This window comes from Neofelis nebulosa, chromosome 3 (assembly GCF_028018385.1).
Source record: "Neofelis nebulosa isolate mNeoNeb1 chromosome 3, mNeoNeb1.pri, whole genome shotgun sequence".
In the NCBI taxonomy this organism is placed as follows: Eukaryota; Metazoa; Chordata; class Mammalia; order Carnivora; family Felidae; genus Neofelis; species Neofelis nebulosa.
In genome coordinates this window covers 146938175-146960330 of record NC_080784.1, presented here as the reverse complement: position 1 = coordinate 146960330, position 22156 = coordinate 146938175, and the positions used below count along the sequence as shown (strand labels likewise).

Sequence of the window (22156 nt, the reverse complement as noted above, 5' to 3'; positions counted from 1 at the left end):
ACCACGCTGGAAGCGGAGCTGCAGGGAAGGAGAGTGGGGACACGAAAGGCGCTTCCGGGCAGTGGCGAATACAGGCCAGGAGGACTCTTGAGCCACTGACAAACCTCAAGGATGACCACAAGTCACTCACTGGCACGCGCGGCTCTCCAAAAGCGCACGCTGGACCAACGCCAGCCCTGGCTGGAAGACTGACTTTGATTCAAGTTAGGCCTGTCACCCAAGCGGCTAACACCACCCGCTCCTGGGCAGGTGACCCCACCGAGCAAACCGATCCATCTGGTCCACGCTCCCCACCTCCTCCCGCAGAGGTCGGAGATGGGGATGGAAAAGTTTGGGGAGTAGTCCCCGGCTAATCAGAAGGGCTTTTTTTTTTTTTTTTTTTTTTTTTTAAATTCCTCAAGCACTCTCAGGTGCTCAGAAAGGGAGGATGACAGGATGACATCCGGACAGTCTCCGGCCGCTCCTCCCCCGGACCTGTTATGAAACTCTGGACTCTTTCTACCTCACCCCGCTAGTGTGTCCTCCGGCCCGAGGGCCCTCCCCACAACTATAAAGGTGGCAGCGCCGGCCGGTTGAGCTCACTTGCCGGACAGACCGGGTGGCAGAGGGACGCGGCCGTGGCGGGCGACCGCTCCGGGCTCCCCGACGCGCTCCAGCCGCAGCCCCGCGCTCTCCCCGCGCCGCCGCCCGCTGCCGGCCCGAGCGCCCGCGCCGCCGCTCCCTGCTCCCGGAGGGAAGGACAATGGAGGCGCGACGCGCGGGCAGCGTCCCCGCGCTGCTGCTGTGCCTGGGTAAGACCCCGCCCGCGCCTCCCCTCCGCGGGGCTCGCTGAAGCCGGGAGCTCTCCCCCTCCCCCCCAGGGTGAAGTGCACCCCGTTTAAAATGACGTCTGAGATTCCGCGAGTCCGTCTTGTCCTCAAGCCGGGGACCGAGTGGGGTGGGATGGGAAAGGGGGGGATCGGTGTTAAAAATGCCTTTCATAGATGAATTAACCATCGCCACAAATGTTATGCCTGAATTAATGCAGCTCCCTAACAGGCCACAGACGACGTTGCAAAGTTTTTGTTTCTTTCTTTAGAAACGTTGCCAGTTCTGGAAATCCAGAGGCCGGGAAAGCACTGTTAACATTTCAAGTTCTGTTCTTTCTTGTTGGAGGGGGGCGGGTGGGGACCGGGGCAAAGGGCGGGAGTAGAGACGGACCCGGGCAAAAGAGACCTTTTGGAGAGAAGCGCTTTTCCTCCGGTCTCGCCCTCGGTTTTCTCCGTCGTGTCTGGTTGTTCACGGGGGCGCTGGTGCACGCAGGTGGCAGCTTTGCTGGAGCTCCAGACGTCACGGAATTAAAACGTGGTCTGGCGTCCGAGAAGCTGGAGGGACATGGGCGGGTCCTGGAGCTGTTTCCAGCCCTTGGACCCCCAAGCCCGAGGCTTCCGATCCCCGCCGCCCCCCAGCCTGCACCGCGGGAGACCGGTCAGGCAATTTTCTCTTGCTGTTTATTGCACCCCATAGCCTGAAATTGATGAGTTGGATGCCTGTCTATTTGAGATGATTTAGTTCTTGCGGATGGAGGGGGGGGGAGGGAGGGGGAGAAGGGGATCCTTTGTAAACTTTCTGGTTTGAAAAAAAAGATATCATTTCTCTCTAATTCCTTAAATTTCAAGAGGGATTTGGAGGTGTATAGGAAAACCTTAATAAGGAAATAAAAGTTGCCAGCCACACATTCCTTCTGGGGTTGCAATGGGGCAAATTCCCCTAACAAATTAACTCTACCTATGCAGGATGTGACAGTTAAATTATTATTTCGACACGCCTTATCTCAGGGCTTGGGAGACCTAATGACATGCATACTATGCATAGTTGGAAGTTACTTGTACAAGTTTAGGAACTGAAGTAGAAACTGGGTCTGTGGTTTCTGCCAAAACTGTGCTAAGAGTGATTTGCTAGAAGATTCTCAGTAAATGATTTGGCTTGGCTATCTTTGCTTTGAAGGGTCCGTGAAAAAAATACAGTTGGAAAGGGGACTGTCTTCCTAGAGCTAGAAATGAACCTAGAGGTCAGAAAGGCTCCGTGCTTTTTTTTCTTTCCACCTGTAGGGCTGCCTGGGGAACAATGCAAGTGTCTGTTCTGGGCCACTCATTGAATATTCTAGTTTGAGACAGCAAGAGCCTATGAATAACCTGGTGACTACCCACCTAGAGAGTGTGTTGTGTGTGTTTTTGTTGTCATGAAAGTGTTTAACTCCTTTATTGAATTACTTAATTATAGTTCACCTATTTCATCAGCCGCCAAGCCCATTTCCAAATGAGCTAGGTCAGTTTCTGTTTTCCCAGTTTGTTTAGACATTTCTCTGCCACTAGGAAAGTTCCTGTTTGAAGTTCTCGGTCATATCTCTATACTCTAATCAGGTATGCAAGTCCGATAGTCTTATTCTAAAGCATATGTAACAAAAGACAAGGCCACCTGGTATTTTTGAAATTGACTCCCACCCCCAATGAAAGATTACCTAGAAGTACTTTTCCCAAATGTCTGTTCTTCCAAAGATTAGTTCAGACTTCGGCAAATATTTTGTTCCTGCTTTTCTTGGTGGAAAGTATGTGTATGACTGTGGAAAAAATATAGATGCCTTCGGCTTCATCCTCTGCCTCCAACACGTGCAGATTTAAACTGCTACACATTCATACAATCAATTGGTTACTTTTAAATTTTATAAATATTTGATATTGATGTTCTTGCTTTATACACTGGGAACGTGTGACCCAAGTTCCTGTAGAAAAGCAGGGCTCAACTGAGGAAGGGCACACCTGGATTTGCCAGCACTTTTAGCTTACTGAATACTAAGTACATGGTTGAGATTCCCCAAACTAGATAACACATTTATAAGTAATCTGCCGTTTTAGAGCTGAACTATCATTTCTCTAATCTTGTGATTGGCCCAGAACAACGAGGAGAAATTTTTATCTTGAGTTCTGCAGCTAATGTTTAGAAAGGCTCTTAATCTAAAATCCAGCATTTTCACTGATACCCAGATGCGCTTTTGAGCATGTTCCCGAATGCCATCTCTAAGATAGTTTAGTCCTACTTCATTGCACAACCACAGAATTGAGCAGAATAAGCATTCTTTCCTGAAAATATAAGCAGCACACGTCTCAGTGAGACATTGGCTAATCTCAGATCTTTCCTGTTGACCCTGAGAGTTTATGAACTGCCTGAGTATTGGCATCACCTGTCTGCCTTCCTCCATCATCTTACCATATAAACAATTTGGGTAATTGGGGTGTGTGGTTCAGCACCGGGGCCCAAATCCGGGAGTTGGGAAAGATACGTACAGTTACCAAATGCTACCTGTGAGCTAACCACGTTGCGTGTTGAGTGCTTCATGCACAATCATCTCATTTATTCCTTAAAATCACTCTGTGAGGTAGGTGTGATTAGCCCTGTGACAAATGAAGAGACTAACCCTAAGTGAAGTCAAATACCTTACAAGGACTTAGAGATGATAGTCAATGGCATGGTCTTTTGGGAGCGATGTGGGAGGAGCCAGAGGGTCTCAGGATCATCAGGAGCATAATAAAAATCACAGGTTCTAATAAAGATGTTTCAGAGTAGTCTGGAGGCTGCCCCAAGGCTTAGAATCCGTTATCGGGACAAGCATATGTACAAAGATGGTTATCTGTAAGGTGTCACTCAAAATCAAGCCCAGAAAACATGTCACTGTTTTCTTAAGCGGTGCTAAAATATGTTGAATTTTTACTTACCTCTACATTCAGCATTTTTAATGAACGCAATTTCTAGGAAATGACTTTTATTCCCAAGGAGTCATTATACCAATCAACTGAGGCCTTATTTCTGCATGTACCTAGACGTATAGGTAAGGAGAAGGGTACTTATGCCTTTTTTTTTTTTTAATTTTTTTTTTCAACGTTTTTTATTTATTTTTGGGACAGAGAGAGACAGAGCATGAACGGGGGAGGGGCAGAGAGAGAGGGAGACACAGAATCGGAAACAGGCTCCAGGCTCCGAGCCATCAGCCCAGAGCCTGACGCGGGGCTCGAACTCACGGACTGCGAGATCGTGACCTGGCTGAAGTCGGACGCTTAACCGACTGCGCCACCCAGGCGCCCCTACTTATGCCTTTTTTCATTCCCGGTATCTTTTTATATTATAGTGAATTTAACATAATACCAATAAGGAACTAAGATAGAATCTAATCTAATCTATGGCCCATCTCTGCCAACAGTGAGAAAATAAACATACTTCCTTGGAAGAAAAAAGTACAATACGCACCAAGTTGTTTTGGAAAAAAAATGAACTTGAATGCCTTCTGTCCATTTTTTGCCCAAGAATCTTCCATTTCCTAGTTCATGTTAAGCTGAGAGATGCAAATGACATGTAAGAAATCCCCTTCACAGAGACTGGAAGTGAAGGTGTGGTTTCCACACCTGTCAGTCTTCGCTCTGGGTATTGGCCTACGCAAATTGTCTAAGTAATATGGCTGCAACTGCCGTGGGGACCATTGCTTTGGACAAGAATGGGAAGATTCCCCAAAGCTGTAATAGGAGGGATTCGTAGGGAGAATGATCCTCGCAGCCATCACCTTGGCATGGCAATTCTGGAACCTTTGCAAAAAATGAAGTAACGTAACAGACTCCGTGTCCTCTGGTGATACGGTTTATGTAAAATTGGGTGTCTAATGATAGGGCCAATGAAGATTCAGTGACATTCTAGTTTAAAGTCATGATTTCGTTAACCAGGCTACTATTTACAATATGCAAGATGCTTTGACAGTTGTCATGAAAAAAAATGTTAACCCTTAATTTTTTAGGTCAAAATCCTGAATTAAAAAAAAAATTTATGTTTATTTATTTTTGACAGAGAGAGAGAGAGAGAGAGAGAGAGAGAGAGAGAGAGACAGAGCATGAGTGGGGGAGGGGCAGAGAGAGAGAGGGAGACACAGAATCCGAATGAAGCAGGCTCCAGACTCCAAGCTGTCAGCATAGAGCCCGACGCGGGGCTCCAACTCACAGACTGCGAGATCGTGACCTGAGCCCAAGTCAGACACTCAACCGACTGAGCCACCCAGGTGCCCCAAAATCCTGAATTTTAAATTTGAGGCATGAAAGTGAGTTAAATATAATTCCTCCTGAATATAACTGAGTTATATTCTGATATATATATATCATAGATATATAATATATATATCATATATATATATCAGATATATATATGTTATATATATTATATATCTATGATATATATATACATAGGTATACACACACATATATATACGTGTGTGTGTGTATATATATATATATATATATATATCCTGAATATAAATATAACTTTCCCCCAAGGAAGGGGAAAAAGCCCCCCTCTCATACTTATATATAAACACACACATGTTTACATATGTCAAACATTATAGTTTTGAGTCAAGAGACATTGTGTATGGAAGACAGTTTCCATACCCCTGTTCCTTTATTTCATACTTTCAGAAAGATTTATTCCTCTCTGAGCCTCAGTTTTCTCATCTGTAAAATGGAGATCATAGCAGCTATGTTGTCAGGTAATTGTATACAAATCTAATTACTCTGATGATATTATAAAATAATAAAAAGCACTTTTAAAATTAGAGCTGTTATCACCATTATCACCATCATCAAGTGCTTTCTTAGAAAAAGCCTCGTTGCATCCTTACAATAACTCCCTTTAGGCTGGGAAATGTATTAATATTCCCAGTTTTCAAGTGAGAAAACAGACTTAAAAAGAAGTGAGTAACCCAGTGTGTAAGGTTCCATGCTTGAATATGCTGTGCCCTCTACTGTGCCCCAGCTCACACTTCCCTTTTGGCGAAAGCTTTCCTCACCTTTTAAGACTGAAGAGAAGTGGGGCACCTGGGCAGCTCAGTCCGTTAAGCCTCCAGCTCTTGATTTGGACTCAGGTTGTGATCTCATGGTTCATGTGCCATGTCGGGCTCCATGCTGGTGGCAAGGAGTCTGCTTGGAATTCTCTCTCTCCTCCTCTCTCTGTCCCTCCCTCGCTCATATTCTCTTTTTCTCTCGCAAAATAAATAAATAAACTTAAAAAAAAAAGACTGAAGAGAAGTATCAAACCTTCTCAGTTACCCCCCTCCTCCTTCCTCCCACCACTCCAAAATAAATGTGCAACCTACCTCTGTCTCCTTTGCACCACACCCATCCTGGGTCCTGCCCTTTCCAAGTCCCATTGTAAGTCTGTGTCAGCCCCAAGTCGCCTTACTGGTACCATGTTCCTCTTTGACTATCCACTTCATGACTGACTTATTTTCAACACTCAGTATAGGTTTGTTGGATGGACAGTTAGGATGGTACTTTATTCAAAGTTCTCATCACTATGTGTCAAACTCAAAGCTGTCTTTTGAAAATGTGTCTGAGAAGCAAAATATTTGGAGACTATGCAATAGTTTTTGAAAATTCAATGTGTTTAATAATAAAGTTTAGTATTTTTTCTTCCCTACTTTTCTCATTTCTAACACTTAATATAGTCTGTGTTCACTGACGGTATACCTAATAAAATTTAAGTATATCTGCACTGTGTGTGTGTGTGTGTGTGTGTGTGTGAGAGAGAGAGAGAGAGAGAGAGAGAGAGAGAGAACAAGAGAGAGGGACTGAGCAGTATATGACTGGATGATGGATAGTTAGAGAAAGAGAAGTATTGTTTTAGAAATGAAAGGAACCTTAGAGTAATCTAAAAGTTCCATCTCCCCCCACCCCCTCCCCAGTCCACTCCACTCCTTAGGTCTCTGTTTTCAGAGATAAGGAAACTCAGTTGCAGGAGCTACAGTGGGATAAAAGTATTATGAGCTAGAGGTGGACTCCATACCTAACAGGTCTAGTGCAGGGTTTTTTTTTCAGCCTTGGCTCTATTTACATTATGGACTAGATAATTCTTTGTTGTGGGCTCTCCTGTGCATTGCAGGGAGTTGAGCAGCAACTCTGGTCTCTACCCACTAGATGTCAGTAGCACCTATGCAGTTGTGACAACAATGTCTCCAGACATTGCCAAATGTTCCCCAGGTGACAATATTACTCCAGGTTGAGAACCACAAGCTTAATGTATTTTCCATTGCTATAATACATTGCCACTCATAATTCACAGTTTGAATTAGTGCTCGAGTTGCCAAGACAAGTAAAATTAATATTAATGGTAGATGCAAATACAAAATCAATGCTAGTGTTTAAAAAAAAAAATCAAGTTAGCAATTTTTATTGCTGATTTAGCACCAGTTGCCTTGAATAAAGGTGAATCTTATTTACGATGGAGCCATTCATCATAATGAATGACTTTCTACAATCACTGTGTTGCTGACCACCCCATGCCTCCTTTTAAAACCCAGTGCTCTCTTGGATCCCACAACACTGAACTTATTTTTTTTCTCCAGTTTTCTTGGCCATTTCTATCCATTCCTCATCACCCATTTCCCAAAGTGCTATTATTTTCCATTCCATGTGATTTACCTTGGAACGTCTGAATCACTCCTATGCCTTTAAAGGTTGTATTTCCACATATGACTTTCAAATAGACTCCACAAATCCATTCTTATTCTTTTATCTAAGAACTATATTCCCAGGGCACATGGGTGGCTCAGTCAGTTGAGTATCAGACTCTCTTTGGCTCAGGTCATGATCTTGTGATTCATGGGTTTGGGCTCTGTGCTGACAGTGTGGAGCCAGCTTGGATTCTCTCTCTCTCTCTCTCTCTCTCTCTCTTTCAAAATAAATAAACAAACTTTAAAAAAAGAACTGTATTCCCAAATGCCTCATAAATAAAAACAGGTAATATATGAAATACGATCTCAAATTCCTGTATTCATTCTGTCTCCCCTTCGTGTCTCCTAGCTACAAATGCCACCACAAACTGTTGCCCTGCCTATGTTTTCTACTCTTTTCATGGCATCACCATCCTTGGTATTTTCAGGAACTTGGCATCACCTCTCACTTCTCTCCTTGCTGCTCCCCACCAGGTCTCTAGCCTATTAACTCTGTTGAGGACAGAAACTATGTCTTTTGCATTCATTTTCCTGTCAGCATTTTGTCCAATCCCTTGCATAGAGAAAAATCTCAATATTTATGGAATTTGACATATATGGTTACTAAAGTAAGCTACCCCCTGCTTTTCCATTTATAGAGTATAACTAAGCCCTTTCCACCTTCCTATCACACTACTGATGCAAATGGGCTTTTCACTGAAGTTGAAGTCCCCCAAGTTAACCAAAAAAAACATGTATTTTCACAAAATAAAATTTCTTAGCAGCTTCTATGTGCTGCTTACATGACACAGTTCCTGTGAATGAAGTATAATTAACTTTGAGGCTTTAAAAGTTACCTTTTATGTATTTGTTCTCTCCTTTCTTTCTTGATGGTCACTTATTAAAACTCTGTTTATTGGCAAATTCATTTTTGGCAGTAGGCATCTATAAAGAATGAATGATATGATAGCCAACGTGCTTCTAAAAACACCATTAAGCATCCAAAGCTTCAGGCCATAATATGGCCGTAATGAAAAGAAGGCTCATGGCGAACAGTTACAGTACAGACTGCTGTTGCTTTCCGAGATCTTTCTTCTGAGACAGTAATGTGATAGTAATTTAAATTTCTGAATTGGATCAGTAGGGATAGGTGTGAGAAGTAAGATGAAAGGGAGTAGAGGCAGACAGGGTCATAAAAATACTTCCCATGTAACAACTTAAAGAAAAAAAAATAGTTTCAATAGGAGATTTGAAACACTCTAGAGATGAAACTTTGGCTTTTAAGGAATGCAAGTCCCACATTTAGAGCTCTTCACAAAAAATTCCAAACACCCAGGTTAGTATAAATTGTACCTTTTCCACAAGAGTTGATATGCATTCTCCTGCATTATGAGAATACTTCCATTGTGAATAAGATATTCATCTTTAAATCCATTTTTAGGGTGAAGTAAACTATACCTTCACATTTTAACTCACTGCTTCTCAATTGAATAGCTTTAAGTACGGTATTGTATGATGACTAAAATATATGAGTACATTGAAGTATGATTTAGGAATTACTACTAGAATTGAAGAGTGTTATTTCATGCCTATGAATTAAAAAGCATGGCCTAATAAATCTTTTCTTGCCGTTTGGCAAGGAAGATCCTATGGCGACCTTTTAAGACTCAAAATTAAAAGAGATACTAATTTGGGGCACCTGGGTGGCTCAGTCCGTTCAGTTCCTGACTCTTGGTTTCGGCTCCGGTCATGATCTCACAGTTCATGACACTGAACCCCACATTGAGCTCTGTGCTGACAGCATGGAGCCTACTTAGGATTCTTTCTCTCTCCCCCTTTCTCCCCTCCTCTCTCTCTCTCTCTCATAAATAAACTTAAAAAAATACTTATTTGTAACTTGTTATTATATATCAACTTCTGGTTTCATCCTGTTTATTTGAACAGTTATAGTTGGTTTTTACATTTATTATTTTTTTATGTTTATTTATTTTTGAGAAAGATAGACAGAGTGAGAGCAGGGGAGGGGCAGAGAGAGAGGGAGACACAGATCTGAAGCAGGCTCCAGGCTCTGAGCTGTCAGCACAGAGCCCAATGCAGGGTTCGAACTCATGAATGGCGAGATCATGACCTGAGCTGGAGTCGGACGCCCCACCGATTGAGCCACCCAGGCACCCCTACTTTTATTTTTTAATGAAGCTTAGTTATGAGGTTAGCACTGAAAAGCTGTAGGAAGAGAATGATTTCTGGAAAAAGGCAAGGTTTATATTCTCTCTGTCTCTCTCTCTTTTCATGTAGTTCTCTGGGAAGGAGACTATGTTCAAAAATACTGACAGAGTTCTTTTTGGGATCTGACGTGATAAAGAGTTTATAGTTATTTTAGCCAAGGTGAAGCCACACCTTATCTAATAGTAAATTTTAATTTTAAACAACAAGGCATCTGGAAATGGTGAAAGCATATTCACTCTTTGAAATTATACAAGACCTAACAAGCCTACTATGTTACAGACAAATTCTAAAATTATAGACTGCCATGGAAGAAGGTAGAAAACTAACAGTCCGTGAGCAGGGTAGGCACGTGATCACACCAAAAGCGTGAACAAAGCGGATTTTGATACCTGCTTGGGATGGGCAAATATCATGATTCATTATGAGTTTACCGTTCTGGTCTAAATATTCTGAAAGGTTAAATTGGGAAAATAAGATGATTTCTTTCATTCTGTAACCTGCCTCATTTTATTTGGGGTCATTTTTCTTTGCTTCATTGCTATTCAGGAAAGCCATTTTCTCCTGGAGAATTGCCCTTGACTTTGCAGTATCGGCTTGGTCAGCCAATCCCCAAACCCCAGCCTCCTTCTAATTGAGCCCCTCGGTGTAGCCGTAAGGAAGCAAGGTGAAGGAAACCCCATGCAATAAGAAAGACATTTTCTACATCTGGCGTTCGTCCTGACTGTTGGGCAAGCACTTCTTAGCGCCTCAGGGCCCATGGCATTTCGTGCTACCCCCATTCAGATAATGATCCTCAAACTTCTTCTCCCACGCACGGTGCCCCAATATTGTGTAAGGATGTGGGCTCGGCCCTGACTCACCGAGTAGAGGTGATTTGTATCCTGTGAATCACCTACACCACTTCCTGCTGGCACCTTCGAGATTTCATTGAAACACAATCTCTGAAAGGTGAAGGTACAGAGAGGAGCAGGTGTGCATCAAATTCCTAAAACTCATTTGGGAAATTTGACAGAAATCATAGCCTCTGATGGAAATTTGACTTTTATTGCATTTCTTGAAACAGAGTGCCAAGAGCCCGTTTTGAGTTTACAGATCGTCTGCCCCATCCCACCTTGCACGCAGTTCCTCTATACTTCAGTTACCGACGTACGGCTTGTCACCAGATCTGCTTTCTGGACACACTGACACTATCCAAAATCCTTAATATCCTAGTGAAATATTTTCTTAGCAGAGACCCATGGTCAAGAATCAAAAACTCAAATACAATATTTGCAATAGAATCATAGACCATCATTGTTCAAATAACACTAAAGGCAGGGAATAAACCTGTAAGATTAAGGAAATGTATGTATATGACTTTAGCGTCTATTCCTTCCCTGTCTGACTTTAAAGTAATGAGTAGTGTTTCCTAAGGGTGACAAGGTGGTGGATATCAGAATTCTCCATGGGTTCCCTTTTTAAATATTTTGATCACCTCCACCTACTCTACTTGAGTTTGCAAGGGCCTGGAGCAGAGACGAACTTGACAGAAGCTCGAGAATCATTCTTTTAAAGAAACAGAGCTATGCAGAGGGACACAGCTTTAGAACCAATTTTGCTATTTTATTGGCTATGTACATCCATGATGGAGCTGCAGTCTTTCATTTGAGGAAAGCATTTAAAATTATTTACCAGTTCATCTGTAAAAGACCCGGATGTTCAATTCATGCAGCGAGAGCTAGTCTCGCAGAAACCATCCCAAGCGATGGACTATGTCCAAGGGAGCGTCACAGGTTACCAGAGCCCAGTTTTTGTGGAGACACGCCCTGCACTGAACATTCTTTAATTCACAAAGACAAATAAGTCACCTGTGGCCTGACCAGGTGGAACAAAGTTTCCAACAGTGGAAAAACTAACAACTACTAAAAACCTTTAAAAAAAAAAAGACTAAGAAGCAACACCCCAAAACAATTAGCTGAATTCTCTAATAGTTGCAGATTGCAGGTGTAGGCAGATCCAAACAGGAAAGGCTAGTTTCTGATTTCCACAAAGGATAGAGAAATGAGCTTCAAATGTGTGTTTGCACAGTGGACGGGGCTGACGGGCGAAATTCTTGGTAGGAGCACTGGTAACGTTTTCTCCAAAGCCTTCCTCAGATGAAGAAGCATGGGGGAAGACCGGCACCAAGAATGTAAAAACACACGGCTAGAGCTCCTGTTTGTGTTGAGCGGACTGTATAAGTTAAAGGGTTTAATTCTGCCATAGGAAAATGCATGGCCAAATTATAATGAGAAGTGGAACAAAGCTGGCCTGGATGATGGCTCATTCTTCATAAAAAGATATAGAGAGAGGGGCACCTGGGTGGTTCAGTCGGTTAAACGTCTGACTTCAGCTCAGGTCATGATCTCAGGGATCCTGAGTTCCAGCCCCTCAGCACAGAGCCCATTTGGATCCTCTGTCCCCCTCTCTGTCTGCTCCTCCCTCGCAAGTGCATTCTCTCTCTCTCTCTCTCTCTCCCAAAAATAAATATTAAAAAAAAATCTGTGTGGAACAAATTATCTTTTTCTATCTCTGTTCAAATGACAATGAAATCCAGACTTTAGGATTTTTTTGTTATTTAAGAAAGATGATTTATTTTCCTTTATGAGCAACTGAAGCAGTTATTTATATTGTAGGAGAAATATGAGGTGGGAAGGAGATAGTTCTAAACTTTTCAAAAAAGGCATTGTCAGATCATTGGAAGATTATGAGACTTGCTGTCCAAACATAGATTCCAGCTCTTATTTTCTATGCTCACTATGTAATCGGTCTTGGACAAGACATTTAATTTAACTTCCCTGATGTTAAATTTGGGGGGGGGGCGGCTACTAACTACTTCATAGGATTGTTCTAAGGGTCAAGTTTGAAACTTATGAAATTAGAAGCTATGATGCAGATGTGTAATGTAGTTTTTAGCAATAATATGCAGTATGTTTAACATATCCATGTCTCCTCTGATCAAGAAAAAAAAATAAGATAAAATCTTTTATTACTTGGATTAAATCATACTTTAAAATATCAAATTACAAAGAGATTTGTAATCTTGTTATAGACCAGGAGAGGGCACTACGCACACATACTGCTAAAACTAGAGGCTAGACCCTGAGTATCCTGGGACGTTTGTGGGAGTCTCTGGTGTGTTAGGCATTTTGGAAAAAGATCATTTAATTTAATTCGCCCCCAAACTCTGTAAGGTGGGGGAAATCTAGAGCCAGAGAAACTAATTAATTTGTCCAAAATCACATAACCCAAGTTTTCCCCCAGGATTGCCTTTCCATCACACTTGGTTGCCTCCCTATAGCATTAAAATACTCTGCTTCAATCATATTTACCCTGGTTTGTCTGTGTGATGTCTGTATTATTGCCCCTTTCCAGGTTCTATAATGTGGCCCATTAACAACATTGCTATGTACCCTTGGGAAAGTTACTTAAACTCCTTAAGTCTCAGTTTTATCATATGCTTTGTGGGGATAACAGTAGTAGCTTCTTCAAAGAGTCACTGGGTGGATTAAATGAGATAATATAGATAAAGAGGACAAGAGCCACGCCTGCATATAGTACATGCTCAAGAAATGTTAACTGCTATCCACAACTGCATCACTACCATTAGTATTTATTGTATAAGTTACTTGTCTAGCCTAGAAAGACGGGTGAAGTGCAAATGCCTGACTCCTGAACAGAAGCAGCTAAACCCTCTTCAGTAAACATCTGTGCAATGGAAAGGACTCTTCTTACACTTTCTATGGAATTCAGAAACTACTTAAGTCATTCCGGAGCCTGTTTTCCAACATTGGCCTATCAAGTGGGGACACACGATGAAATGCCTTGTTCAAACTTTTACTGGGCTGACAGAAACTGGATTCTAGGGCTCAGTGCTTCATCTAGCGTGTTTGTTTGCTCCCACGTTAGATAAGATATATTCTGACTTTACTTAAATTACATTTTATTAATTAAAATCTACTTTTGTGCATAATACAATGCAAACAGTAAGCTGGGCACTTAAATCAACAAAGGAACATATCGATGGTTGAGAGTTCTGTTTAGTTGTTACTGTAAATAGAAACTGATTGTCAGTTAAGCCTTTGTGTGTGTGTGTGTGTGTGTGTGTGTGTGTGTGTGTATGCATGTGTGTAATAAGCTCTATCTTGGAGCATTGCTCCAAACACATCATGGAGCAAAATAGTGGAAAGTCTCTACAATTTCTGTTGCTAAGCTTCTAGGAAATCAAATTTCAAAATCAGGTCTTTGACCCTGGGAACAGGGCAAATCTGAAATTAGGAATGTCATGCCAAGGTTTTTACCCCTAGACCGAGAGCTGGGGGCTCATTGATTTTCAATTATTTCCTGTTTTTACAAATCAGTTTCTTTTATGGTTTCAATGGATCAAATTCTTGAAATCATTAAAACAACCCTATAAGTAGTGTGGTTACATGAAACTCTGATCAAGTTTTCTTTTTTTGAAGCACTGTTTATATATTTGGTTTCCCCCGTTATTAGGTTGCCATCTTCTCCAAGCAGTTTTCGGCACCACCGTGATTCCTTCATGCATCCCAGGAGAATCCGAAGATAACTGTACAGCTTTAGGTGAGCCCGGCTTTGCCAGTGCTGCCCCGGACGGTCACACATTTCTAACAGAAATGAACTCAAAGACTATGAATATGTGACAGTGTAGAGAAAAGGGGAGAGGAACAGCTTCTGTGTTAACAAAATAATTGTGGGGGGGGGGCACTGAGTGGCTCAGTTACTTGAGCGTCTGACTCTTGGTTTCAGCTCAGGTCATGATCGCCTGGTTCATGGGATCCAACCTTGAGTCGGGCTCTGTGCTGACAGCGCTGAGCCTGCTTGGGATTCTCTCTCACCCTCTCTCTCTGTCTGTCCTTCACTTGTGTTCTCTCTCTCTCTCAAAAATAAATAAACTTTTAAATAATAATACTGATAATTTTTTAGCACCTTATTTATGAACTAGATCTGGAAAAATGATATAAAAGAATAACTGGTGGGAGAGGGATTGGGCATCTAGTTCTCTGGAATGAGTGGATCTTAAAGAGATAGGACAAGGAAAATCAGATGCCCTTTGGCCATTCCCTAGAACTATGCTGTGAAACCATTGCTAGAGATTAGATCCCAGGCAAAGTAGGCAAATTTAACCTGGTACACAGTAGATAATCAATATATTTTGTTGTTATTTTTTGTAAAAGGAACAAATGATGTCCTTTCTTTCAGTTACAACGTTCATTTAGAAAACATTTATGGAGTACTTAATACATGCCAAACACTATGCATAGGCATAGGAACACAGAAGTCACGCATAGTCTATTTTCCTCGGGGACGCCTGAGGACTCTGGATGTGGTTCAAGAGAGCTCTACTTTGGACTCAGTCTGAATATTGAGTCAAAGGTTATCCTGAGGAACCAGGGTATTTCCCACAATAATTTTACCTTCTCTCTTACCCTCCTTTTTGTTATGCCTCCACTATTTAGGGTTTTTTTTTTTTAAGTTTCTATTTAAATTTCAGCTAGTGGACATACAGTGTAAGATCAGTTTCAGGTGTACAATATAGTGATTCAATACTTCCATATAACACTCAGTGCTCATCACAAGTGCCCTCCTTAATCCCCACCACCTATTTTGCCCATCCCCCACCTACCTCCTATCAGTTTGTTCTGTATAAAGAGTCTGTTTCTTGGTTTGCCTCTCTCTCTCTCTCTTATTTCCCTTTGTTCATTTGTTTTGTTTCTTAAATCCCACATATGAGTGAATTCATATGGTACTTGTCTTTCTCTGACTGACGTTCTTCACTTAGCATAATAGTCTCTAGCTCCGTCCACGTTGTTGCAAATGGCAAGATTTCATTCTTCTTTATGGCTGAGTAGCACTCCAGTGTGTGTGTGTGTGTGTATGCCGCATCTTTATCCATTCATCAGTCAATGGACACTTGGGCTGTTTCCATAGTTTGGCGATTGTAGATAGAACTGCTCTCAACATTGGGACATATGCATTCCTTTGGATTAGTATTTCTGTTCTCTTTTCTTCCTTCATCACTGGACTCTTTAGAAGTTTGGTCTGCCTCCCTCCCTTTTTTTGTTATTGTTTGCTTGTTTATTTCTTTGAGCAGGAGTATTACAATCAAGATGCTATTGTTTATTTCATAAGCACCCTTCACATTTCAGTAACTAAAAATCCTAAAATGAATTTTACATACAGGTTGCAACACTATTTCTAAAAAGGCTTCTATTTTCACTGTTGTGTTTGCCCAGCCCCGGGCATTTGGAAGTCAAAATTTGTCTAGTTCAGTTCTCATGGTTACAGATGTTGGGGAGGCTTTGGTTGATTTCTTTGATGGTACCCTCAAAAATTTGGGAATATACACCAAAACATGCCTTCCTAAAAGATCTTTGACTTTTTTGCAGTCCCCCAAAACACTCACACCCCACCCTGTCGTACAATACTGTATTGACAGAAGCTGATTACTGAGGAAAAAAAATACAATGAGTTTTGAAACTACTGAGAGTATATCAGCCTGTTGGCTGTGTTTTAGGGTTAGGGCAGGGTATGGAAACAGTGTGAGTTAGTTAATAAATAAAATAAAGAAAACCCACTATAAAACTTTGCTCTCTTGAACTAATTAATGGTTTCAGTTTGCAGTTGCTTTTGGAGTAATGAACTGCAGAATTATTTTGAGATTTGAAAAACATCAGACACACTCGGGTTAAGTGAAGAACTTTGGAGGGTAATGATTTTTGTGTGTCGTAAGCTTTCCTTTTCTATCCTTCGAGATTATCCTTTGTGAATTAAATCCCTAGGTCTTATTTTGTTTGTTTAGTCTGTTGGTCCTTCTCCTTAGGGGTCAAATGTTTGTTTATTGGCCTAGGAACTGTGATAACTAGAGGGACTTAGTCCTGAAAAGTCTCCTCGACTGATTAGTACCTGCCCTGCTTTGCTACAGTAGCTCAGCAATGACTATATGAAGGGTGATTCATGCTTCGAAGAAGGCAGCAGAATATACCCAACTTTCCATTTCCTTCACAGTTCAGACAGAAGACAATCCACGTGTGGCTCAAGTGTCAATAACAAAGTGTGGCTCTGACATGAATGGCTTCTGTTTGCATGGACAGTGCATCTACCTGGTGGACATGAGTGAAAATTATTGCAGGTAATACGCAAAAAAAAAAAGTGTTTTTTAGACGTATACTCTATTTTTTTTTTTAAGTTGTTTGAAGTTGATGTGTTTCCAGGGGCTGTAGTTTATACATACTATTAGCATGCAGTTATATGTGCTATTAGTAACGTTATTAAGCATGTTTTTTTTTTTTTTAAGTTCTGGAAGAAACAGTAGCTCTCAAATTGTACCGATATTTCCAGGGTACAGAGTCGGGTAGGCTTTGATGCCTCCTTCTCATAGACCATGAAGGTGGTTCTGCTTTTAGTCTTTCCACTGGACTTCTACATCAGCCCATTTTAAGGATTGATTGAACTGATTTAGACAAAATGCACCTCCACCCTATGAAAACTTACCAAACCCCCTTGTGGGTTGTCAGCCACCCTGGCAGCTGGGCCAGCCTGTCACTTAGCACCACAGTTAAGCTGATAGCTGTGTGGAGCTCTGATATCAATGTGGGCCCCGCTCTGAGGCCAGTCTTTGAATTCCTCTTTACAGCTGTCAGCAACCCTTGTCGGTTTCCTGTATCACAGTGCGAGACGACTCCTTACAAAACGAATTCTTAATGATAATTTCTTTTTTAAATAACCGATCTTTTTCTCCCGTGTTCCTGTAGGTGTGAAGTGGGTTACACTGGGGTCCGCTGCGAGCACTTCTTTTTAACCGTCCAACAGCCCTTGAGCAAAGAATATGTCGCTTTGACTGTGATTCTCGTTTTCTTGTTTCTCGTCATCGTTGCCGGTTCCATGTACTACTTCTGCAGATGGTAAGCCGGTGGTTTCTGCACTCTGCTTCTCCGTATTATGTTTATACAATGCAGGCTAACAGGGTACGACTATGGACAAAGTGTTACTTAGAGGGATACGATAAACTCTGCACAGATGATACGTATTTTTTTAATTTTTTAAAACATTTATTTCTAAGGAGGGGAGGGGCGGAGAGAGTTGGAGACACAGAATTTGAAGCAGGCTTCAGGCTCTGGGCTGTCAGCACAGAGCCCGTTGTGGGTCTCACAAGCTGTGAGATCATGACCTGAGCCAAAGTTCGACCGCTTAACCAACTGAGCCACTCAGGCGCCCCCACTGATGATATTTACAAAAAAGAACTTTCAGTGGCAGGTCATATGGATTTGACTCTAATATTAGCTCTGCTATTTATTGTCTCTATAAGCTGTACAAGCCAAGCTTAGAGTATCAGTTCTTTCTTCTATAATATACAGATAGAAATCTTCCACATTAATGACAGGACCATTTTCAACATTATTATCACGCATGTTAAAGAAACCATAAGGCATGATGTCAATGTTATATTTAACCATTTGTATTTAATTATTGGGTTAAAATTTGTATTTCATAAAGCATGTGCTTTGTAAGTTAATAACCCTAGAGGCTTAGGATTTTAAAGTTTAAGGCAGACCTGTAGACAGGAATTTCCAGACAGTTGTTAAGAGCTTACTTTTTCCCATCTCCCAGAACAGTGACACCCCACCCTGTTGTATAATACTATACTGACGGAGGCTGATCACTGAGAAAAAAAAATACAATGAGTTTTGAAATTACTGACAGCGTATCAGACTGTTGGTTGTGTTTTAGGGTTTAAGACCAGGGTCTGGGAACAGGGTGAATTAGTTAATAATAGCTGCCTTGAACTGTCTCCATGAAATCCTTCTTATTTTGGAGCTGGTACAAATTTTTCAGTGAAGATTTGAGTGGATATCATTTTGTTTGTTTGCTGAAAGCAATGTGCTTCTACTTGTGAAGGTCGGAAAGTGTGCTACTTTTATAAGATTAAATTTATTTTGCCCATGATTGATTGTAAGTATTCATCAAATTAAAACGCCTTCCTAATTAGTTATGATCACAGAACTGAACACTACTAAAACTGAAATACCCCTAAAAGATCTTTGACTACAATCCTTTCCTGTATAAAGATTGGGGAAGTGAGACCTAGAGAGGTCATTTGACATGCCTCAGCTCATATAGTTGGCAAGTGGCAGAACTGTGTCTGTGTCTAAACAGAAGCTTTCAAATTGTATTCCTCCACTAAGCATACACGTGCAGTTTCCTCAAGGCTACATGCCTCATCTCCAAAATAGGTAGAAAATGAACTCAAAATATTAGGAGGATAGCTTGAACAAACGAATGAATGAATGAAGATTCTGAATCCGAGCTGGCAGAACTTGACCTTATGTAACCCATTTGTACTTCACCGTCATCATCTATAAAATGAGGATGATAATGGCAATGTGAGAATGTGAGAATAGAAGGAGTAATGAATGTATAGCACTTAGGGCATTGTCAGCCACTAATTAGTGCTTGATAAATAATAAGAAGTTATTCTAATTGCTTTTGGTGATAACATTGTATCAATGTGATGGATAGAATGTAATGATGTAGTATGGTATTCACATACTAGTTTTCTAGAAGGAAGGAAGGAACGAAAGAACCAAGGAAGGAAGGAAGGAAGGAAGGAAGGAAGGAGAAAGGAAGGGAGGGGAGGGAAGGAAAGGGAAGGGAAAAAGAAGAAAGGGAAGGGAGGGAGGGAGGGAAGCAAAGAAGGAAGGAAGGAAGAAAAAAGAAGGAAGGAAAGACAGAGGGAGAGATTGAGAGAAAGAAGGGAAAGGAAAGAAACAGAAATGAGAGAGAAAGAGAAAGAGAGACAGAGAATAAAACACCCAGGCTTAAATATGGTCACATGCTTTCCTGGAATTTTGTAATTTTCAGGACATGTTAAAACCTCTGAAGAGTCCTTTAACTGTGTTTCACCATTTCCTCCCCAAATTGTTTGACCACAGAATACTACCCCTTCTCCCTTTTTTTTTTCTCTTGCCCAACCTAAATCTGTTGACTTCTGTCATTTTGGAAACACTATGCTGATGTTTCTTTTGAGTCCATATGTTGGTTTGTTTTGTTAGCTTACTTTGTTCTTCTTACTGTTAACTACAGTGCTAACGGTTTCAATTTCTGAATATTTCTAGGTACAGAAATCAAAAGAGTAAAGAACCAAAGAAGGAATACGAAAGGGTGACGTCAGGGGATCCAGCATTGCCACAAGTCTGAATGCTGCCGTCCAGCTATGGGCAGGGATGCGCAGCGTGCCTGATTATGTTAATATTCCTATTTTATTAATAATATTTATGTTGGAACATGTGTTAAGTCAACAATGGTGCATTTTTAATATACTTGGAAAAGTTTTTTTATTTTTGTTTTATTTTTGACAGACTATTTGCTAATGTATAATGTATACAAAATATATAATATAGAAAGAAGTCCTATTTTTGTAAGAAATAATTTCCTGGGCCAAATGCTTTAGCTTCAAAGCTCATTTGCCAGCTACACAATGCTTAGGAGTGAGCGATGTCCAGTTCATCACTCAGGAAGGGTCAGCAAATGACAGATTCCTGTTAAGCCTAAATATATATGGTCAAATCGAGTGAATATTTTCCTACTCCTCACATGAGCGATAATTGATTTGACTGTATCACAGTTTGATGTATGGCGTGGCACCACTGTGTCATGTGTTAAAACACTAATGCAATGGGAATTGGGGAGAAGCGAGTCTATATCATGTGCTAAGCACTACACGCGGGGAGCAAAGTAGACCCAGGAGGGCTGTATCCTTCAGTCCCTACCCTCAGCTCTGATTCCATGGTGACTGGCCTGGAGGGCAAGTGGACAGTGCCCTCTGCCAGCTCACAACTCCTGTGGACACGAGTCACCCAGCTGCAGATTCTTCTTGCATTAAAGGAATTGACAACTTCATTTTATGCCATCTTTTATGTAAATAGTAGGTGTTTTCTAGCTTCACGATGTTTCTTGAGAAACATATGTTCATGAGAAAATTTTTTTAAAAATCCGCACTTGAAGCCAAAATTTGGGCTTCTTTTTAAAAGTATTTGTTTTCATAGGGCCTTTGATTAAGAATTCTAGGGGCGCCTGGGTGGCGCAGTCGGTTAAGCGTCCGACTTCAGCCAGGTCACGATCTCGCGGTCCGTGAGTTCGAGCCCCGCGTCAGGCTCTGGGCCGATGGCTCGGAGCCTGGAGCCTGTTTCCGACTCTGTGTCTCCCTCTCTCTGCCCCTCCCCCGTTCATGCTCTGTCTCTCTCTGTCCCAAAAATAAATTAAAAAAAACGTTGAAAAGAAAAATTAAAAAAAAAAAAAAGAATTCTAAGATTAAATCGTAGTCCAAAATTTGATGGACTAATCATTATTTTAAAGTATAAGACAGTAATTCTGTATATTGTTTAAAGATGGAAAATACGGTTATTTCATCTTCTATGCAACAGAGTTTTAACTTAAACAATGCAGTAAGTAGCTCCTTCTAGAATTTAAGATTAAATGTGTAAAATCATATCCTGATGTAGGAAGTGGAAAACAATAGGAAATATAGACCGTAGTGTATTTTCCCAAATGAACAAATTCATTTGAAAACTTTTAAAATTTAGAGACTTAACCATGCCTTCTTTTGGACACTGAGGTGAAACCAGGGCCCTGCTTGCTGTCTTTTGTTTATTTTTTTGGAAAAGATGAAGATTCCTCCTGTGCTTGAGCCCATGGTCTCGTTGCGTTACTAAGGGTACTTGGGGGCAACCGCGTGAGGAACCACAGCTGTCAACACCTCCAGGTCTCAGGGGACACTGCCTCTTGGAATACTAGACCTTTGGGTAGAGTCCCTCAAGATCACACACCTTGTTAGGGAGGGTCTCCTCTTTGTCCACCTTTTTTCCTGGCAGGTGCTAGGGCAACAAAGAGAAAATAAACAACAGCTGACTTCTGAAGTGCTAGGTGCCAGGACTTGCCTCCATATGTATCCCTTTATTTGTACCATGGTGCTCTCACATGACTCTTTTCTAAAGTGTTTGATCTGGTCCCTCACTATTAGAGGAAAAACACGTGTGTGTGTGTGTGTGTGTGTGTGCGCGCGCGCACGTGCATGTGTGCATAAAATATGCATATATAAGCAAACATTTATGTAATATACAAATTCATATACGAATACACATGGACACATGAACTCATTCATAGAATTGTAGTCATTTGTTGCCCATTCAACAGCACATAAAACTTAAACACAAGATAAAGAGAAATAAAATAAGGGGCACCTGGGGGGGGGGGGCTCAGTTGGTTAGTCTGACTCTTGACTTCCGCTTGGATCACAATCTCATTCGTGGTTTGTGAGTTTGAGCCTTACTCTGGAGTCGCCTTGGGGTTCTCTCTCTCTTTCTCTCTCTCCAACCCTCCCCTACTCTCTCT

The 22156-nt window shown here is 41.3% G+C and overlaps 1 protein-coding gene across 1 annotated transcript; it reads left to right on the top strand.

Moving 5' to 3' along the window:
* Positions 1-488: 488 nt before the first annotated feature.
* Positions 489-20747, top strand: EREG (epiregulin). Its single transcript, XM_058722281.1, has 5 exons — positions 489-791; positions 14243-14329; positions 16775-16898; positions 17521-17670; positions 19882-20747. Exons 1-5 carry the CDS (start codon positions 743-745, stop codon positions 19961-19963), a joined length of 492 nt encoding a protein of 163 aa, XP_058578264.1. The 5' UTR covers positions 489-742; the 3' UTR covers positions 19964-20747.
* Positions 20748-22156: the final 1409 nt, after the last annotated feature.

Bases quoted from the DNA above. Each gene is read 5' to 3' on its own strand.
- EREG (XM_058722281.1), top strand. From the start codon at position 743: ATGGAGGCGCGACGCGCGGGCAGCGTCCCCGCGCTGCTGCTGTGCCTG. The intron at 14,330-16,774 runs GTGAGCCCGGCT...TTTCCTTCACAG, and splicing joins AGATAACTGTACAGCTTTAG to TTCAGACAGAAGACAATCCA. The intron at 17,671-19,881 runs GTAAGCCGGTGG...GAATATTTCTAG, and splicing joins ATGTACTACTTCTGCAGATG to GTACAGAAATCAAAAGAGTA.